The sequence below is a fragment of the Cydia fagiglandana genome, chromosome 14 (assembly GCF_963556715.1).
Source record: "Cydia fagiglandana chromosome 14, ilCydFagi1.1, whole genome shotgun sequence".
Lineage (NCBI taxonomy): Eukaryota > Metazoa > Arthropoda > Insecta > Lepidoptera > Tortricidae > Cydia > Cydia fagiglandana.
This window is the reverse complement of record NC_085945.1, coordinates 7,995,668-8,017,608: the sequence shown is the minus strand read 5'-3', so window position 1 is coordinate 8,017,608 and position 21,941 is coordinate 7,995,668. Positions and strand designations below refer to the sequence as shown.

The window sequence follows — 21,941 nt, the reverse complement described above, 5'->3', positions numbered from 1 at the left end:
AGTATATGTCCTACAAGACATGTCCGGCAAAATGCTCGGACGATGGCATATTAGAGACCTTAAACCTCTCCCCAAAATTCTAAAATAACATACTGTTTTTCCTTAATTAGATTCTTATTTGGCTCAAACTTAGCTACTTTTCTCCTAAGCTCCTAACTTGTAAAATATTGTATATAATGTTATACATTTATAATTATATCTCATCCCCATTATACATTTCGGACTCATTACATTTCGTACATACCTACTTAGTACGAATTTATACGTTCATTTATACTATTTAATTTATATAACGTTATATTACGTTCATATAACGTTATTCAAAGCTAACTCTACCAGAGTTAGAACAATACTTATTTATATATTTCTTCCCTTGACATAACGTTCATATTTACGTACTTAGGTACATACGTACCGTACAGTACATTTATTAATTCCATTAAGGAATTATCTTATGATATTTTGTAGTAATCCTACATTCCATACGGCATTATTTTGTTGAATAAATTTCAACAATCGTACTCTTTGTAGGTACACATTATTGTAGATATTATATTTAGATTCATTAATATTCAGCGGGTGGTTACTGATTAATAAGCCTTAATACTAATGGAGAGCGATTTAATGAGTACGTCCTCTACTTAAAGGAGTACTCTATTGAAACTTATTTTGGTTAAACAATTAACCAAAATTTTATAAGATGATGTATGAATGACCTTTGGTATGCATGTTTAAATCGCCTCTCTTGTATGATAAACATTGTATATAACATCCCCACCTTCTAAATTTATCACTCATACCCATATTCATTACATTATATTTATATTACGGAAAAATCCTTTGGCCATAAGCCCCAGGATTTTCCCTTCCAGGGCGACCCCGGTAGTGTAACGGTGCGTGTAACGAAGCGTTACACTATCGACCTTCATACTATTTCTGGCACCATACAAATTCTAAATTCCTTTTTGAAATTCAAATCCTATTCCAAATTCCATTCAATGATTTTTATTTTCAGTTCGATCACATACTTTGATCGATAAACATCATTTTATCTAACGGACTGTACTTCCCAAGTTTCTAAACACGACCGTTTAAGTGTGATTTTTATTAGTAAACGTAATAATTCATAAGTGCGTGCAGTTCAGTATAGTGCTCGTTTTGTGGCCCTGCACACCTTCCAGATATATATCTACATCATCACCAAGGCACATATTGTAAGTTATTTGATTTCTAACCTTCTGAATTACGAAAGTATTTTTATACATACCTATCTGTTAACACGTAACCTGTATTGTTACAGGTGCCTTTTTATTTAAATAATAAATACCCCTCATCGCTCTGGATCCTGCCTTTTCATTCCCATCATCCCTGTGAGGCTCCTCTACCTGCCCCCTCACAGTTATTTCAGCCCATATTCGTCCGGCATACGACAGACGTATCTTGCTCAGTCCCATTTCAGCATAGCGACTGTTTTGACTACCCCAGCTATTTTAATTTGGAAGCGTGAATTGGTGTTTTTGATGATAATGACACTTGATGACATGGAGGAGACATACATATTTGGAAAGAACCTATACCTTTGAACGCCACGCCTATCGTGCACGCGCGTCATCTACAACCTTGTCGGGATGCATAAAGGTTGATATTGGGCTGAAGCCGCGTGCGTCTGGTAATACGTTTCTGACGGTCAAATGGTTAAAAAATTCATAATTCCAGAACAAAAGCTAGCAAAAAGACCGGTGCTCCACGTAGGCCCGCGGCCCGCCGCGACCGTCCGCCTGCCGGTGGTCCGCGCCAGCGAGCAGCTCTCCAGCCAGAAGATCTGCTTCTCCAGCTACCTCCAGCGCATGTATTCGCAGGATAAGGAGGCCAGTGAGTATAATACGTAGTTATATAGTATTCACGTAATTCACGGATGTTTCAATCGCGGAAACTTTCCATAAAGTTGGAAAAGTGCTCATAAATGTCACATCCGTGGACCTTATTACAAAATGTATCCCGCCAAAAACATTTTCATGTAAAATGTTGCCAAGACGAAACCATAAGGCTCGCACTGTCAAAAAGTTATCAGATCTTTTATAGAGCGAAGCTTCTAACAGAACTCTACACTTGGCCGTTTCGCTACCGTCACATGAGCGTAAGTTGAAAAAAACCCGGGCAAGTGCGAGTCGGACTCGCGCACGAAGGGTTCCGTACCATAATGCAAAAAAAGGCAAAATAAGCGGTGACCCATCCAAGTACTGACCCCGCCCGACGTTGCTTAACTTCGGTCAAAAATCACGTTTGTTGTAGGGAGCCCCACTTAAATCTTTAGTTTATTCTGTTTTTAGTATTTGTTGTTATAGCGGCAACAGAAATACATCATCTGTGAAAATTTCAACTACCTAGCTATCACGGTTCGTGAGATACAGCCTGGTAACAGACGGACGGACGGACGGACAGCAGAGTCTTAGTAATAGGGTCCCGTTTTACCCTTTGGGTACGGAACCCTAAAATAGTAGTTTATGTGACTGCTACATACATAATGAAAGGCATTAAAATACGAGTGTGGGTTTATGAAACGAATGAAATGAGTTTCATAATAGTATCACACGAGTGTTTTAATGCCTAATTATGTACAGTTACATACCCTGCTTTATCTACACACATATTATAAACTTTCTATGATATATTCACTAACTTCATATTACAGCCGACTTTGCTCTCTGGCGGAACTCGCGGATATGAGATGGCGTTTCCGAAATATCTTACATTTTACACGAAACTTTTGTTATAGTTCCTTTAAAAACAATAAAACAAATTATTTTTTACTTATAAACTAATTAAAAGATAAACTGTACGTCAAATGGCGGCAAATGAAAACTTTTTTCACGCACGTCACGCATCCGTAGTTTTTTTTAATTCAGAGACAAACTAGAGTCGGGGTCGATTACCATATCGTCCGATACCAACTTAAATGCGAGATTTGTCAATATTGTATGCAATTGTCATTTGATTTCGAATAAAACGTCATCTCAACTGATATTAGAATAGGGGTCAAATCAAATTGTTTTTTTTTCAGAGATGTTCGAAATTTGAAATGCATTACCAAATCGATTTTGATATAGTAATGAAGCTATTACCACATTTTCACAGATAAGAAATTTGCTGTAACAAAACAGTTTATCGTAATGTGGGCCATTATTTACGAATTTTGAAGGCATCATAGACAGTTTATGATATGTGTGTAGATAAATGTATTAACTATTAATTATTTTTTATCATACAATAGTTCTTATAGTAATGAAACGGCCAAGCACCATATGTTGACTCTTAAGTTTTGATTTCAGCCAAAATCCGCACCTCAAAACGGCACCATAAAGACAGCAGTGAGAAGGACAAGGAACTTGAGCAGAAACGGCCGCGGCTGGAGAGTGAACCCAAACTCGACATCGACGAGACGGCCGTCGACGGGATCGAGCTCATGGCCAACTATAAGACTAATCAGGTAAATAAAAAAACCGGCCAAGTGCGACTAGGACTCGCGTTTCTAGGGTTTCGTACATAAGTCCGACTCACGCTTGACTGCACATTTCTAATAGGTTTTCCTGTCATCTTAGGTAAAGAACTATTATGAGTATTTTTTTTATTTTAGACCCAGTAGTTTCGGAGACAAAGGGGGGGGAATGGTAATTTTTTGGCTATTTCCTTAAATAACTTCGAACCTATGTATATTAAAATTATAAAAAAAATATGTCCATCTTTGGGTCACTAATACACATATTTCACCAAATTAGTGTACCAAATTTCAACTTAATTGGTCCAGTAGTTTCCGAGAAAATAGGCTGTGACAGACGGACAGACTGACAGACGCACGAGTGATCCTATAAGGGTTCCGTTTTTTCCTTTTGAGGTACGGAAGCCTAAAAATATTAATAGTGATATACAGTCAGCAGCAGAAGTTGCTAAGCGGGCGAGGTGTTCAAAATTACCTTGACACGCTATTATTCTCTTAACAATATCGTCGCATTCGTCGCGTCAAGATCATTGTGATCACCTGGCCCGCTTACCAATTTCTGCTCCTGACTGTACCATCGGTGGACCTTATGCCTTTCGTAATAAGGTCCACGGATGTACAGTTGGGATTGTTGCTTTTTATACATAGATAGAAAACATCCATAAGTCAAGAATGAATACCGATGTAGTGTATATCGGAGCGGCTAAGGCGCTTTCAAATATCTGAACACGCCTCTATTGTCAATGCGTTAGAGTGCGTGTTCAGATATTATTGACCACCTCGGCAGCTCCGATTTATCTGATAGCGACTGTATGTGTTTTATTTTCAGGAAGACGAAGAAAAGCCCAGCACCGAGGACGAGAAAGAGATAAAATCAGAAGAAACCGCCGAGGAAGAGGGAGACAAGGAAGGTGAAAGAGACAAGTATATGTCCGAGAGAGAGAAGGACAGCTTCTCCGAGATGGAAGATGATGAGAAGTTGTATATCAAGAGCGACAGTGATAATGAGAGCGATAAGGATAAGGGAGAGAAGAAGACAAAGTTTAAGAATTTAAAGGTTTGCAATTGCAAGTTGTAATTTAAATTCCGTCCGCAAGCACATTTTATGAATAAGGGGGTTATTTACTTATCTAATAAATGAATGATTTTTTTACACAATAAAAAATACACAGCAATATTCATTAGACATATTTTTTCGCCAATGCATGACAGTTTGTTGGCGAACGGTAAGTTAAAATCCTTCTCACGCGTCCGCGGCAGTTAGCAAAGCTCATAGCCTCGTGCCGCCCAATGTACATTAGGATGTACATTCCGATTAGATGGAATGTCAACCTTAATTATATAAAAAATAGGTAGCATTTCATTTGTCTCGTAAACTTTTCGAACAAATGAAATTCAACCTAATTGAGAATACAACAAGATTCTAAATTCCTTGGCTATAATTTTATATGGTGGGCGGCACGAGGATACTATTTTTCGCTAACCCGCTCACCCGCTCGGTGCAACCGTGCCAGCGAGCGGACGCGCTGAAGCAGGGGTGCGAAACTCCTGACTTCGGTCAAACTCGGCTCCGCTCGGCTCAGCATTGCTCCGAGCAATTATTAGGGTTGGCACCACTTGACTTCCTTTTGCGAGCACGACCACAGATAAGGTACTTGATTTTTAACAACCCTAAATAGCCGAAGGGATAGTGCCATATATTAGAAAGGGACAGCATGATTCGACCCTGAACCGCTGTCCAACTTCGTTTTTATAGGAAGTTTCCTTTCTGTATGGTAGTAATTAATTATTCTGTGGCTGAAGCCTGAACCTATCTACTTATAATTCAATTATTATCTAATATTAATTATTATCTAATACCTTTAAACGAGCAATTCTTGTTTATTTATATATTTCAGGGATCTCGGAAACGGCTCTAACGGTTTCGATCAAATTTGCTATATGCGGGTTTTCGGGGGCGATAAATCGATCTAGCTAGCCGGGCTAGCACATGATTGGCGCGACAGTATCGCGAGATAGACTACCCGTCTTTTTCTAACTATATTAATTAAAGAGGAACGGGTAGAGAGATACTATTGCGCCAATCATGTGCTAGGCCTAGGTCTTATGTCCGGGAAAACGCGCATTTTTGAGTTTCTATACAGTATGTGTCTGACCATGGGGCTTTAATTCCAGGGCTTGATTGTACTCGCTAAACTGAGTTACTTTTACTATGGGACCAACCCTAAAATCGGGGAAAAAATTTTGGCTTTTCCATAGAGAACGTTTACATCTGATCAGCCAAAATGTATGAAAAAGTAAAAAAAAATTCGGGCTTTCGGGGTTGGTGCCATAATAAAAGTAGCTCAGTTTAGCGAGTAGAATCGAGCCCTGAATTTAAAGCCCCGTGGTCAGTAACAGCCTGTATTATGTTTTCCGAGCAAATTTCGGTCTCCCAGATATTTAATTTAATGCTAAAAACGTTTAGGTAAAATTCCGCATACGCCCCAAGAAACGCGGCGGCACCATCTACACCCTAGTCAACGAGGACGAGCCGAAAGCAGAGGAGCCTAAGGAAGAGGAGCCTCCTGACATTGACGTTGACAGCGCGGTCAATCAAATAAGGAAGGGGTGGAGCGTGTACGACGCGGGCGATCTTACTATTGGGGACTTGTATCTTATGGTGAGTTGAATGTTCCGTCTAGTAGAGTGATCTGTAGCAGTAGGAAACCTCCTGACATTGACATTGACAGTGCTGTCAATCAAATAAGGAAGGGGTGGAGTGTGTACGACGCGGGCGATCTTACTATTGGGGACTTGTATCTTATGGTGAGTTGAATGTTCCATCTAGTCTACGTAGTAGATCTGTAGTAGGTATTATAGAGGAACCTCCTGACATTGACGTTGACAGCGCGGTCAATCAAATAAGGAAGAGGTGGAGCGTGTACGACGCGGACGATCTTACTATTGGGGACCTGTATCTTATGGTGAGTTGAACGTTCCGTTTTGTAGAGTGATCGGTAGCAGTAGGAAGCCTCCTGACATTGACGTTGACAGCGCGGTCAATCAAATAAGGAAGGAGTGGAGTGTGTACGACGCGGGCGATCTTACTATTGGGGACTTGTATCTTATGGTGAGTTGAATGTTCCATCTAGTCTACGTAGTAGATCTGTAGTAGGTATTATAGAGGAACCTCCTGACATTGAAGTTGACAGCGCGGTCAATCAAATAAGAAAGGGGTGGAGCGTGTACGACGCGGGCGATCTTACTATTGGGGACTTGTATTTTATGGTGAGTTGAATGTTCCGTCTAGTAGAGTGATCTGTAGCAGTAGGAAGCCTCCTGACATTGACGTTGACAGTGCTGTCAATCAAATAAGGAAGGGGTGGAGTGTGTACGACGCGGGCGATCTTACTATTGGGGACCTGTATCTTATGGTGAGTTGAATGTTCCGTCTAGTAGAGTGATCTATAGCAGTAGGAAGCCTCCTGACATTGACGTTGACAGCGCTGTCAATCAAATAAGGAAGGGGTGGAGTGTGTACGACGCGGGCGATCTTACTATTGGGGACCTGTATCTTATGGTGAGTTGAATATTCCGTCTAGTAGAGTGATCTGTAGCAGTAGGAAGCCTCCTGACATTGACGTTGACAGCGCGGTCAATCAAATAAGGAAGGGGTGGAGCGTGTACGACGCGGGCGATCTTACTATTGGGGACTTGTATCTTATGGTGAGTTGAATGTTCCGTCTAGTAGAGTGATCTGTAGCAGTAGGAAACCTCCTGACATTGACATTGACAGTGCTGTCAATCAAATAAGGAAGGGGTGGAGTGTGTACGACGCGGGCGATCTTACTATTGGGGACTTGTATCTTATGGTGAGTTGAATGTTCCATTTGGTAGATCTGTAGTAGGTATAATAGAGGAACCTCCTGATATTAACGTTGACAGTGATGTCAAATGGATAAGGAAGGGGTGGAGTGTTTACGACGCGGGCGGTCTTACTATTGGGGACCTGTATCTTATGGTGAGTTGAATGTTCCATATGGTCTAGTAGATCTGTAGTAGGTATTATAGAGGAACCTCCTGACATAGATGTTGACAGTGCTGTCAATCAAATAAGGAAGGGGTGGAGCGTGTACGACGCGGGCGATCTTACTATTGGGGACCTGTATCTTATGGTGAGTTGAATGTTCCATATGGTAGATCTGTAGTAGGTATTATAGAGGAACCTCCTGATATTGACGTTGACAGTGATGTCAAGTGGATAAGGAAGGGGTGGAGTGTGTACGACGCGGGCGATCTTACTATTGGGGACTTGTATCTTATGGTGAGTTGAATGTTCCATTTGGTAGATCTGTAGTAGGTATAATAGAGGAACCTCCTGATATTAACGTTGACAGTGATGTCAAATGGATAAGGAAGGGGTGGAGTGTTTACGACGCGGGCGGTCTTACTATTGGGGACCTGTATCTTATGGTGAGTTGAATGTTCCATATGGTCTAGTAGATCTGTAGTAGGTATTATAGAGGAACCTCCTGACATAGATGTTGACAGTGCTGTCAATCAAATACGGAAGGGGTGTGGAGTGTGTACGACGCGGGCGATCTTACTATTCGGGACTTGTATCTTATGGTGAGTTGAATGTTCCATATGGTAGATCTGTAGTAGGTATTATAGAGGAACCTCCTGATATTGACGTTGACAGTGATGTCAAGTGGATAAGGAAGGGGTGGAGTGTGTACGACGCGGGCGATCTTACTATTGGAGACCTGTATCTGATGATACGTAAGAGGAACCTCCTTACATTGACGTTGACGGTGCTGTCAAACAATATAAGTCATTTTCAGCATTGTTTCGTTAGATTTTTACTTTTCAACACTGTATTTTAAAATTATACTCTTTTACAGTTCGGCGCCCGCTCCAAACTCGACCTAGACTATTGGTGGGCGGAACCCACCCCTCCCCTCCCCAAAAAGGAGCTCGAGAAAACCCCTCCCCAAGAGAAAAGGCCGGAGCGCACCCCCGACAAGGGCACTGACAGTTCAGTGGAAGATGAGAGAGAGAGACGGGAGAGTGACTCGGATATGTTCTCTCCAAAGGCGTCCGGGCAGGATAGTAATGATGGCTCTGGGGATGAACGGAAACGTAAGTTATTTAATAATTGTTAATACAAAATACACTAGAACAATAAAAATGGGTTTTTTTATGAGATATGTTGCTCTTCAGTGTATTATCGTCCAAAATGTCCTAAGGTATCACCAATAAAATACATACATACATACATCACTGGCTCAGTGACCCAAATAGGATCTTGGCCTCTGACACAAGAGAGCGCCATTCTGCCCTATTCTGCGCCACTTCACGCCAGTTGGGTATTCCGAGGGCGGACAGGTCTTTTTGGGCTTCGTCACTCCAGCGGTATCTGGGACGCCCAGACGGACGTTTTCCGCCCGGGTGCCCCACATACGCTCTTCTCACAGCACGATCCTCCCCCATCCTCTCCAGGTGACCAAGCCAGCGAAGTCGTGTTGCTTTGATCTCGCCAATTATATTAGGCATCGCAACCAGCTCCTCTTGCTCCCTATTTTTCCTTCGCCTCCAAGTGCCACCTTCCTCTCTGATAGGCCCCAGAATCTTCCGCCAGATTTTCCTCTCCGCCACTAAGAGCTTGCTCTCTTCTTTCTGAGTGAGATTTTATTGGTTTCTGAGTCACCAATAAAATAACCTAGTTAAAACTCAAACCATTCTTTTAAATCAGGGGTCTCTAAACTTTTTTACCTGTGGGCCATATTGCGCTCAGAAACTTTCGCGCGGGCCACCGTCGGTTTTTGCGCCGGAGGAGGGTGTCTGGTTGCTGCTGTTAGGAACAGTTCCACTCTCAATGAATGCGAAACCCCTGGAGCCTGGCTCCCGCGGGCCGGACAGTGTGCACTCGCTTTGGGTGTCGGCGGGCCCGATTGGAACGCGTCGGGCTTTGGAGACCCCTGTTTTAAAGGAATTCGTAAAAGTCAGCAGAATATACCGGATGTGGCCTGTAACACGAGCAAATAATTAAAACATAGATTGTGTACTCCTCGAGTTCAACAACTTTTAAAAATTATGAAGTATTTAGACTCCCTATTTTTCATACTAAATAAATATTATCTTCATTTGACGCCATCGCCACGCCATATCATTGTGATTGACGTTGCTTGTCACGCTTTAAACATAACAAAATTCGCAATACATTGCGTCTTAGAATAAACTTTAAAGTGTATTAAAAATCAAACCACAAGTTATTTTTAAAAGTCGCTTAACAAATGTTGGTCAGTATGAGGAGTAGAGCCTACAGTTTAATTATTTTGCTCATATTACATGCCACACCCGGTATAGTAATCAAGGAAGAAGAAGAAGAAGTAGGCATTTAGGTTCAACTAAGGAACTATTAAGAACAGTCCTCTATTTTCAGCGGAACAGCTAGTATCGTCTCCGGAAAGGAAGCCGAGCGTCAGCAGCCTGAACCTCGCCAGCAAGCTGGTCAACCGGCCGGCGGCCGCGCCCTCCGCCGACGGGTTCAGCCAGGTCAGCGAAAGGTAACCCACCTCGTCTGTAATTCGTTGACCCCTCGAGCTAAAGCAATATTTTCAATTTTAAAGACGGCAAGTTTTCAATATTAAAAATGTCGGCCGTCGCACGCACGGTTGGCGGAGAGCGTCCATTTCGAGCCATCTTGCCGCGCGAGAATATACAGGGTGTGTCTGACCATGGGGCTTTAAATCCAGGGCTCGATTCTACTCGCTAAACTGAGCTACTTTTATTATGGCACCAACCCCGAATTCCAGAAAAAAAAATAACTTTTTCATACATTTTGGCTGATCAGATGTCGACGTTTTCTATGGAAAAGCCAAACAATTTAGGGTTGGTCCCATAGTAAAAGTAGCTCAGTTTAGCGAGTAAAATCAAGCCCTGGATTTAAAGCCCCATGGTCAGAGACAGACTGTAAATAGGGTTTCATCTATCAAAATTAAATTATGAAAGTATATTATGAATATAGTTACCATTAGAAATAGCTTCAAATTGAATAACAACGCTTGTTCTGCAGGTTGAAGCGGCTGTTGGCGCTGGCGGGCAACCCGCACGTCGGCGGCGCGCTCGCGCGCTGCTCGTGCGGCCATGTCTGCTCGCAGCGGAAACATCAGGTATGCGGTATGCGCACAGTCATCAACAGAGCTCGGCAGGTGTGAGCCGTTTTGACGTCACTTATGTCAAGTGTAGATTTTAATATAGATACACCTTAGAAATAAATATTAAAAATAAACTTTATTAATTATAATTAAACTAAAATGACAATGCCATATGTACAAATAAACTTTAATAGTAGCATATAGATGGATATACATATTATTTGAAGAGGTTTACAAAAAAGCTTGCTATAATTTTTTTTTTTTTGTTTTAATGGCGACGTAAAGATCGTTGCGGAAAGGCAGCCTAAATAAAATAATATCTTTAGTTATTAAATTACACCACATATACCATCGAATGACAAGGCATGTCCATGTTGTGCAAACTCTGAAAACAGCTCACCCCCGCCGAGCTCTGGTCATCAAGCAGGTAGTAACACCCAAACTGACGAATATTATAGACCGACCGCTTCAATGAGTCCTGCGCGGTGCGGGGGCGACGGGGGAGGAGGGTGGCGGGGAAGGTGCGGGCGCCGTACGCAGGCGAGGAATCATTTAAGCGGTCGGTCTATGCTCACAACACATACATAGATTTAACAAAAAAAAATCATGAGCTCGATTTAAAATTATGTATGCATTTTAGAAGCATTTTCATGATAATAGGTTTAGTTTACAGTTTTCTGTATGGTTCGTTTTTAGACGTGATGTTCGTGTTTTTTTCAATTGAGCGTAATTTGTTTAATCACGTTTCGAATCAATGAAGTTAATAGGCCTCATGATATTCATGCTTTTATATGAATATGATCTAACTGTTTAGATTATCATACGCTACGATTTTTTTAAAACTCTGGGTGTTAAAAGTAGCAGGCCGCCGGCTCGTGGTCGATTACTTTACATAATTAAATTTAAAATTTGACTAATTAATATAAAGTTTAAATTCCAACTACTGAAAAGTGTCGTATGCCACTTGAAGGGATATAGAAACTAGATACATAGGTGGATATGATGTTTTGTTGCAGCCTAAACCACCGTTGCTCCAACCGCCATCACCACGCCCGGAGCCAGTCTTTCGACATCCCACTCCCATCGCGCCTAAACCCGCCAACGAGGTACGCTACACAATACATTAAACTATACGCTATCATTTTTAGGGTTCCGTACCAAAAGGGTAAAACGTGACCCTATTACTAAGACTTCGCTGTCCGTCCGTCCGTCCGTCCGTCCGTCTGTCACCAGGCTGTATCTCACGAACCGTGATAGCTAGACAGTTGAAATTTTCACAGATGATGTATTTCTGTTGCCGCTATAACAACAAATACTAAAAACAGAATAAAAAAAACATTTAAATGGGGCTCCCATACAACAAACGTGATTTTTGACCAAAGTTAAGCAACGTCGGGAGTGGTCAGTACTTGGATGGGTGACCGTTTTTTTTTTTTGCTTTTTTTTTGTTTTTTTTTTGCATTATGGTACGGAACCCTTCGTGCGCGAGTGCGACTCGCACTTGCCCGGTTATTATACCGGGTGTGGCCTGTAATATGAGCAAAAACTTTAACTGTAGGCTGTACTCCTCATACTGACCAACATTTGTTCAGCGACTTTTAAAAATAACTTGTGGTTTGATTTTTAATACACTTTAAAGTTTTAATAGTGAATACATCAACATACCGCTCCGCCCGCTAGAAATATATTTAAACTAAACCGCTTTTGGATATCGTGGACAAGGACGACGGACGAACTGGTAAGTCATCTGCGAGTATAAATTTTGTTTTGAACCGCATCGCAGTATCGGCTTCAGCTCCCGGAGTCTCCGCGTTTCTCAAAATTCTAAAGTCCACGATAATCTATCATTTTTGGTTATTCTAAGACGCAGTGTATTGCGAATTTTGTTATGTTTAAGGCGTGACAAGCAACGTCAATCATAATGATATGGCGTGGCGATGGCGTCCATTGAAGATAATATTTATTTAGTATGAAAAATAGGGAGTCTAAATACTTCATAATTTTTAAAATCTATATTTTAATTATTTGCTCGTGTTACAGGCCACACCCGGTATATGTTGTAGTGTTTAAATTGTGAGGGTTTGTTCATTTTCTATCTTTTTAGCTAGATTTTATTAAAATACATCATGTGTCACCCCTATTAGGTATGTGTCGGCGGCCGATCGTAAGACCAGGCATATCGTGAAATTCCTAGGCATATCGTGAAACGTGAAAATCTTTGACTCGTTCCCTGAGTCGACGGAGCCCCGCTACGCGGGGCTTCTATTTCTGGGCAGTTTGCCCTTCGGGCATCTGAAGCAACCTAACGAACCTATTCTACCCATTTACATATTGGTTTAATGTGACTATCGTCAAAACATTACACAGGAACATTACGATCTGCCTGATCTTACGATCGGCCGCCGACATACTCGTATGCATGGTGTGCGATCGAGATTTTGCTACATATGTGCGCCGTATACACCTGAGAGCCGTGTGTATCTGCATCAGTGTGATTACCCTATGCCCTCTACATTAGATATAATTTTTGACACGTGCAGCCATGACCAATAATTATCCTGTCTCACGTGAAGACGTTATCACTAAGGTAATGTTTATATCAAGTTTTATAATTACTAGGTACCTGTTGAGTAAGTATAGCACAAAAATAGAAACTATACAATGTAAGTTAATTACATCAATTTACTTACTTTGTATAGTTTCATAATAGTATTTTATGCAACAGTTTTATAAGAGGGGTCAAAAAATGTGAGTGGCGTGGGTAACAATGTGAGCCGAAGGCGAACATTGTTAATAAATACGCCATAAGCATTTTTTGACTACTTATACAACGTTGCATACAATGCTTTTTCTATGAGTAGGCAATATTAAATAAAATACAAAAAATTATAAACAAAATTTTATTTATGCAAATGTCAATGTAAATTTTGGATAGTAGGTATTACTATATGTATGTAACTCTTGTCTGCGACAAGCACCCATAATACCAAATATTACTGCAACCTGTAACAAGAAAAAGGAGAATTAAATAATATTCAGTTTCAATGCAAAAATATAAAATGTACATAAAAATAGCCTGTTGTACTGTGTGCCCTAAAAATGTGTATCAAAAATTATTATAGTATATACCAACCTTGCTTAAAAGATAGATCTGATCCGGTGCTTCCAATTAGTCTTTGAAAATACAAAGACGTTTTCAGAGAATGACGAAGTTTTGTGCTCCAATCTCCCCGCCATGCACTTCTCATAAGATTTGTCGTATAGGTGCTGAGATTTAGTACTTAGGCAACAAATTTTCGGTCGCTGCTTGTCCTGCAGCGGATATTTCTTCAGGTGTAGAAACAATCTAGTCCTCTTTGTCCATTTTCAACACTTTATGAACGCAAAGCAAATAGTAACGCCAAGTAGGTACTCAAAGAACAAGAAATTACCGGGAAAGGCGGGAAACGAGAAACAAACGAGTAATGTCTATGGATATGTTTTTTTTAAAGCCGTTACACACTACCGCACCGCACCAGGGTCGTGGTGCTGTAGGTTATAAAAGTATTTTTTATTATATTGGTAGCAATGAACTCAGTACAAATTTGTTTCTTTTTTAATAAAAACCGTATGCATTCAATCGTTTGTCACGTTGGTAGCAATGTACCGGTATGTGGCACATGCTACCCTACACTAGCTTACCGTATCGTAATGTCTCTAAAACGACACAAGTGCTTTTTTGGGCAATAGACTATAGACTTTTAAGGAGTATTAATAATGTATGCCCTTATATGTTCGTTCGTGACTATGTAAATGACAGATAAAAGTACCCGAGTAGAAAAAAATAGTTTTTAATCAGAATTACATTTATACTCATGAATCATGATGATACTCAATTTACAAAGTGCTGCTGTTTTCCTTATAGTTTGACATAATATATCTTACGTCATATAAGGCAAATGGCTCACCCTTTCCGAGCTCTGTTGATTAAACATTCGCGGTTGGTACCTATAGTTAGTTTTTTTAGCATTAGAAAGAACTTGCAAGAAGGTAAGCGATCTTGACATGTCTTTTAATAGAAAAACGCTTTATAAAAATATAAAACTATTACTTATGAAAGCAGAAGAATATAAATTATCGTATTAGATTCATAATTGTTACATATTTGCCGTAACTTATTTTTAAAATGTGTTTTTCAATTAAAAGACACATCAAGATTGTTTACCTAATTTCTAATGCTAAAAAAAACGAAGTATAGGTACTATCGTCTATTCTATCCGATTTGTAAGTTCTTGGCCAACAGTTTTTTATTTCCGGGCCTCTACAGGGTGGCTAAAAATTTACTGCATTCCCGTCGCCGGGGAGGTTTTGGGATTATACTGAGCAGCTTTTACTATGGGACCAACCCCGAAATCGCGAAAAAGAATTGACTGTTTTATACATTTTGGCTGGTCCATTTTCTATGGGAGGGTAATTTTTGTTTTCGCCATTTTGGGGTTGGTCCCGTAGTAAAAGTTGCTCAGTATAATCCCAAAACCTCCCTGGCAACTGGAATGCAGTTATTTTTTAGCCACCGTGTATAGTAATGTATTGGCAGGCGTGGCTCACTCCGCGATTACGTCGCGTCCCTACAAGTACATGCGGCCACACCGATTTTGGTGTCTAGCAGTAGTACGTAGTAGTTGCCATGCACCGCTACGGAACGGACGCCTGCGTATCCGGCCGCTGGATATTCGGCCGCCAGAACTATACCTACATTTCGGTTTTTCTGGTGCGCATTCTGCAGGTTTGACCTGTTTCCTAGTAAACGTTCGCGCGGACTCATTTCTAGGTTCGAAATGAGTGCGCGTGCAAGTCAGTGGAATGATTAAATTGTTTTAAAATAATAAACAAGTACGATTATGACCGTGTCTGTTTCTTAAATCCAATTTGTTTACTCCGAAATCAATCAATATTACTATCCGGTATCCGGCCGGATAGAAAGTCACTATTCGGTATCCGGCCGGATATTAAAGTAATGACCGGATATCCGGTGCATCTGTACTATGTCGCCCTTGGGTAGATAAGAATTTGGGGCCATTTTGGAAAGTAAAGAAAGCAAATTAAACTAAGATTTTTCTACTATGATCTACTGTTTATTATGGGTAATAAAATAGGCATACTGTTGTTCTCTGTCCTTCGGGCCCCCCTGAGGATGGGGGCCCTCAGGCCCCTTGTGCCCTTATGGTAAAGACGATACTGGTGTTGGTGACAGGCGCCGCTGTCGATGTCGCTGTCGGACCTGCCGCGCTGGCGGCGCGGGCGGCCGCGCGCCGCCGACCGCCGCGTCGTGGTGCAGCGCCTGCTGCCCCTGCTGCCGAAGCTGCCTCCACCCAGCAGTCAGTATTCAGTAATGTATTGGTGACAGGCGCCGCTGTCGATGTCGCTGTCGGACCTGCCGCGCTGGCGGCATGTTCGTGAGGAAACCGGACTAATCCCAATAAGGCCTAGTTTTTTACCTTCTAGGTTGGATTTGGAAGGTCAGATATGGCAGTCGCTTTCGTAAAAACTGGTGCCTACGCCAATTCTTGGGATTAGTTCCCAAAGCGAACCCCATCAGGCTCCCATTCGCCGTGGCAAAATGCTGGGACAATGCGAGGAAGATGATGAAAGCGATAATGATTGTAATAAATGTAGTCGTACCTATACTTGAAAGTAATTTTTGTGAGATTATTCTGTATCAGATCAGATTAGTTAAATTAATATTAATTAATTGCCTTCCAGACCTGATCCCAGTGAAGATCGTCCCGAATACGCCGCCGGTGCCGCCGCGTATCTTGCCGAAACCCCCGCCTACGTCCACCAACGAGTAAGTGTACACTTACTCCTATATAAGAAAGTGTTCATGTAGAATTTAATTGCGAATGTTAATTCAAAAATATCCGACAAATACTCTGTATCTTTCGGTATTTAAATAAAAGTAAACAAATAATTTGTACATTTTCGGGTAGTTACAAAATTTATTGGTGAACCAACCGTTACCACCAATACTAAACCGCCTGGATCTATCACTGAACGACCCGACTTTAAGGTGGTTCTCCTTGCTCGATTTTCATACAACTTTCTTGGCACCCTAGCTCCTATTATATAGGGTTTCTTCACTTGTATATGTAATGTTTGGGTAGTATATATATTTCTGTCTTCGCAGAACGTAAAAAAATACTAGATTTTGATTAAAATTATTAAGAAAAAAGCCTTTGAATATTGGTAAAATTTTGCCTCATTGCTTGTTTGTGTGAGTGATGCTTATAGTATCGGTGTAATTCTAACATGGCGACTTCATTTGACAAGCAATCATTTTTAATTTGTCAAAGGTGTAACAGATGGCACTTTAAAACCGCAACACAGATTACCTGTGTATTTTGTTTTATTTTCACTCAATAGAGGGAGGTATATTTAATGCACAAAGCATGTTACGAGTATACCTACTCATTTAAGAATCTCCTTTCTGATATAATTTCATTCCCAGATTTAATATAACTTAATAATTATTATGATTATTACACAATAAAATACATTAATATATTTATAGAAAGGTCAGTCCAAACAATCATTCGCGTTACGGTCGTCCACCGAAAACCCTTGTGAATTCTGCTTTCGTTTCGGTAAATGTTCTCTGGAAAAGCCTATATTTATTGTAACAATGATTTTTAAACTAAAATACCTAGCTATATTTTTCTCAAAAATATATATAGTAGTGGACCCTATAATGGACGTGGAACCAGTTATGGGACAAAAAACCACAAATCCTCTAAAATAAGTATCTAAAAATAGTTTATAAACACTGTCTGTATATTATCATAAATATGAGTCTTAGAGCTGTTTCAATTTAAAGTTTCATTAAATTTGGTTATTTTTTAAGAAATTGGCGTCAACCCAAAAGTTGTCGTGTCACTGAAAAAAAATACCACTACGAATTCTTAACAACTTCGCTAAGAGAGGTGAGTTAATTTATTAAATTTTAATTAATTAATACTCGATGAAAACTAGAATGTGTTTTGTTAATTGCATTTACCATGAGATAATGTATACAACACACTATGTTGTGACTCCACAGATGTAAAAAAAATAGTGGTATTTGGCCCAATCCCATTATAGGAGCTGTAAAACTGCATGCCTCCTATAATGGGACAATTGACATTATAATGCTTGCCATGGCATAATTTCATGTTTAAACAATACAGAAGTAAAATGTAGTTACGAAATACGTCAACCAGGAGGTATTCTCGGACTTCGCATAAATTAATATCGTTTTTCCAAACTTTTATTTAACTTGCCCTGTTAGTTTGTGTGGGTCAAATTTTGGTAACTGAATTTGAGCCACTTTTCGATTTCCGATACAATTGAATTTTTTTGTAAGTACGTAATTAAGTATGCAAATCTGATGATAATGCAATATTATATATGATAACATCGACCTGATCTTATGATGGAGACAGGAGGTGGCCATGGGAATTTTATCGAAATAAACCCTAACTAATTGTGTTAGGTATATTAGAATTGTCTCGATGGATCTAATACAATAATAATTGGCTGTGGAAAGAAAAATACATTCATCGATAAAAGCTTATACCAAAAATTGATTTTTTTGCCATAACTTATACCCCATTTCAATATTTTATACTGATAGAGCAATGTCCATTATATGGGGCCCATTACTGGATCCACGTCCATTACTGGGGGCCCATTACTGGAGCTTTGGTGTCCATGACTGGAGAAGAAAAAAACATAGTTTTAATTTGTTAAGTATGTGGAAACTCATTGCAATATCTTTGATACAACACGCCTAAAACATGAAAGACGGATAGGACTTTCATCTTTTAACACGCTAAGCGGTAGACCAGTTACATGTATAAGGGAAATATCATAAATACTCCAAATTTCTTCTTAAATGTCCCATGACTGGTGCTGTTACTATAGGTATGTGGAGAAAAATGTCATCTTCTTGTAAATAAACAAGATTCTATAATATCTTCTGCTTGTGCATAACAATAACATTAGTAGATGATACTTTTAGGGTTCCGTACCCAAAGGGTAAAACGGGACCCTATTACTAAGACTTCGCTGTCCGTCCGTCTGTCTGTCACCAGGCTGTATCTCACGAACCGTGATAGCTAGACAGTTGAAATTTTCACAGATGATGTATTTCTGTTGCCGCTATAACAACAAATACTAAAAACAGAATAAAATAAAGATTTAAATGGGGCTCCCATACAACAAACGTGATTTTTGACCAAAGTTAAGCAACGTCGGGAGTGGTCAGTACTTGGATGGGTGACCGTTTTTTTTTTGCTTTTTTTTTGTTTTTTTTTTGCATTATAGTACGGAACCCTTCGTGCGCGAGTCCGACTCGCACTTGCCTGGTTTTTTTTCAAAAATGCTGCCTTTCACCCGAGTTAAAACACTCTACTTTTCATTTCGCATACGAGGAAAGTAAAATGCATGTGTTTTTTTAAATACATTTTTATAGTAGGTATTTTTGAGAGTAGGTATTTTCAATTAACAATTTGGCCAAAAGTAATTTATGGAATGGGGAGTCAAATATCAGAATGGAAATTGTATAACAAATCCATTTATACCCAAATTTCAATTGCTTATTGTAAAAAGAATAATAAAATCGTACTTGTAATTGGAACCTAAACTGCTCTAGTGCAGAAACGTATCATTTCCTGCACACCTTTTACAACAACAATGACCCTCTTTCATATATTCGGTCAAATTGTGCTTTTTGAAAAACTAATTATAGCCAGCCTTTTATGAATGTAGTATGATACCTTAGGGTATGGTGCTTTACGCACACTAGCGTCCCTTCCCCTCCCCCTGACGCAACCCACCCTTTTTGCATGAAATATGTCCCGGTTCACAGTTTTTTACATTTTTTGAAGAAAGTATACATTTTATGTAGGAAAAAAAGTGTCAATGAAAGAAATAATCCTTAATAAATTCTTAATAAAAAAGGTCATATTCATTTTTTTTATATCATGCACCTAATTCATGTATTAGCTTGTCAAAATTCGAAATAACATAGTTTTTACTTAGGGTTCGAAACTCATTTATTATACACGGTGTAACATGAGGAAACTGAATAATTTTAGCAGCGTATTCCTGATCACATTTAGAGACAAAAATGTCCTATAAACTTTTTTGAAATTCGCCTAGTTTCAGAGTTAATACCAATAAAAAAAAACAAGTTTCTATTGTTACATAGTTCAAAACGCCTTTTTGATGGCGATGTTGCTACTATGGGATTTAGTCTAAATATCCTTATTGATATGTCAAAAAGTGACAAGTAACACTTTACAAAAACTAAGTTTTACGAAAAAAAAAACCATTTTAAGTGACAATTTTTATATACAAATTCATTCATAAAATTAAAAAAAAAAACAAAAAAAATTTTTTTTTTGGCGAAATTGACCTAAACACATATTACATCTTTTCCTTTTTTTGACCTCATGTATACATTTTAGGATAAAAGTGTCAATGAAAGAAATAGTTCCTTATTAAATTCTTAGTAAAAAAGGTTATATATTCATTTTATAACACTTATTATACAAGGTGTCCTCAAGAAATGCGAAAGATTTTATTTCTGAGGTCAAATTAAAAGAAGGAAAAAATGTTTGTATGAGTTTAGGTCAATTTCGCCGAAAACAATTTTTTTTATTGTTTTTAGGGTTCCGTACTTCAAAAGGAAAAAACGGAACCCTTATAGGATCACTCGTGCGTCTGTCTGTCTGTCCGTCTGTCACAGCCGATTTTCTCCGGAACTACTGGACCAATCAAGTTGTAATCTGGTACACATATGTAAGTTTGTAAACAAATGAATTTTAAACATGGGGGCCACTTTTGGGGGGTAAATGAAAAAATAAAAATTTTCAAACTGTATCATGTTACATATCAAATGAAAGAGCTTATTGTAAGGATCTCAAATATATATTTTTTATAATTTTCGAATAAACACTTTAGAAGTTATTCAAGAAAATAGGCAAAAAATGACTATTCCCCCCTCCCCCTTTATCTCCGAAACTACTAGGTTTAAAATTTTGAAAAAATACATAAAATAGGTCTATGATGACAGGAAAACCTATTAGAAATGTACAGTCAAGCGTGAGTCGGACTTAATTACAGTTTTTGATCCGACTCCTACGGATTTTTTAAAGATTTCACTCACGTTTCGCATAAATAATGTTTAGTTTTAAGTTTATAAAATACATATGTATGTTAGTCTGTAAGGTATTTGTAATATGGGCCTTGTTCCCTGAATTAAATATCTAAATAAATAAATAAATAAAATAAAAAATACATTGTTAAAAATTGTGTAATATACGGAATCCTTGGAACGCGAGTCCGACTCGCACTTGGCCGCAATTTTTTAATTTTTTGAGTATATATGTATGTACATAAAAAGTAAATGTTATTGGTAAACTTGTCAGTTAACATGGATTTTTACTTTTTTTTCGGTAAACATAGTTTTTGCAACGTGTTACTTAATTGTCACTTTTTGACATATCAATAAGGATATTTAGACTAAATCCCATAGTAACAACATCGCCATCAAAAAGGCGTTTTGAACTATGTAACAATCATCATCATTTCAGCCTATATACGTCCCACTGCTGAGCACAGGCCTCCTCTCATGCGCGAGAGGGCTTGGGCTATAGTCCCCACGCTAGCCCAATGCGGATTGGATGTAACAATAGAAACTTGTTTTTTTTTTATTGGTATTAACTCTGAAACTAGGCGAATTTCAAAAAAGTTTATAGGACATTTTTGTCTCTAAATGTGATCAGGAATACGCTGCTAAAATTATTCAGTTTCCTCATGTTACACCGTGTATAATAAATGAGTTTCGAACCCTAAGTAAAAACTATGTTATTTCGAATTTTGACAAGCTAATACATGAATTAGGTGCATGATATAAAAAAAATGAATATGACCTTTTTTATTAAGAATTTATTAAGGATTATTTCTTTCATTGACACTTTTTTCCTAAAATATATTCTTTCCTCAAAAAATGTAAAAAACTGTGTACCGGGACATATTTCATGCAAAAAGGGGGGGTTGCGTCAGGGGGAGGGGAAGGGACGCTAGTGTGCGTAAAGCACCATACCCTATGGTATCATACTACATTCATAAAAGGCTGGCTATAATTAGTTTGTCTTCCCCATACATTAGAACACAATTTAACCGAATCAATAGCATGAGAAATGAAACGGATATTTCTTGTTTTCTTTGCATTAGCATTTTTCTCTCGATAATTTAATCAATTTGCAACATAAGTAGAAGAA

At 39.1% G+C, this 21,941-nt stretch overlaps 1 protein-coding gene across 1 annotated transcript in view; it reads left to right on the top strand.

Annotated features, from left to right (window-relative positions):
• The window catches only part of LOC134670713 (protein cramped), an 86,937-nt gene that overhangs the window by 52,649 nt on the left and 12,347 nt on the right, over nt 1–21,941 (top strand). The window contains exons 8-17 of the mRNA XM_063528529.1: nt 1,717–1,872; nt 3,330–3,487; nt 4,326–4,553; nt 5,964–6,158; nt 8,383–8,620; nt 9,924–10,047; nt 10,557–10,653; nt 11,655–11,744; nt 15,872–15,995; nt 16,381–16,465. Of these exons, the coding sequence (XP_063384599.1) occupies nt 1,717–1,872; nt 3,330–3,487; nt 4,326–4,553; nt 5,964–6,158; nt 8,383–8,620; nt 9,924–10,047; nt 10,557–10,653; nt 11,655–11,744; nt 15,872–15,995; nt 16,381–16,465 (1,495 nt within the window). The remainder of the gene's footprint in view (nt 1–1,716; nt 1,873–3,329; nt 3,488–4,325; nt 4,554–5,963; nt 6,159–8,382; nt 8,621–9,923; nt 10,048–10,556; nt 10,654–11,654; nt 11,745–15,871; nt 15,996–16,380; nt 16,466–21,941) is intronic.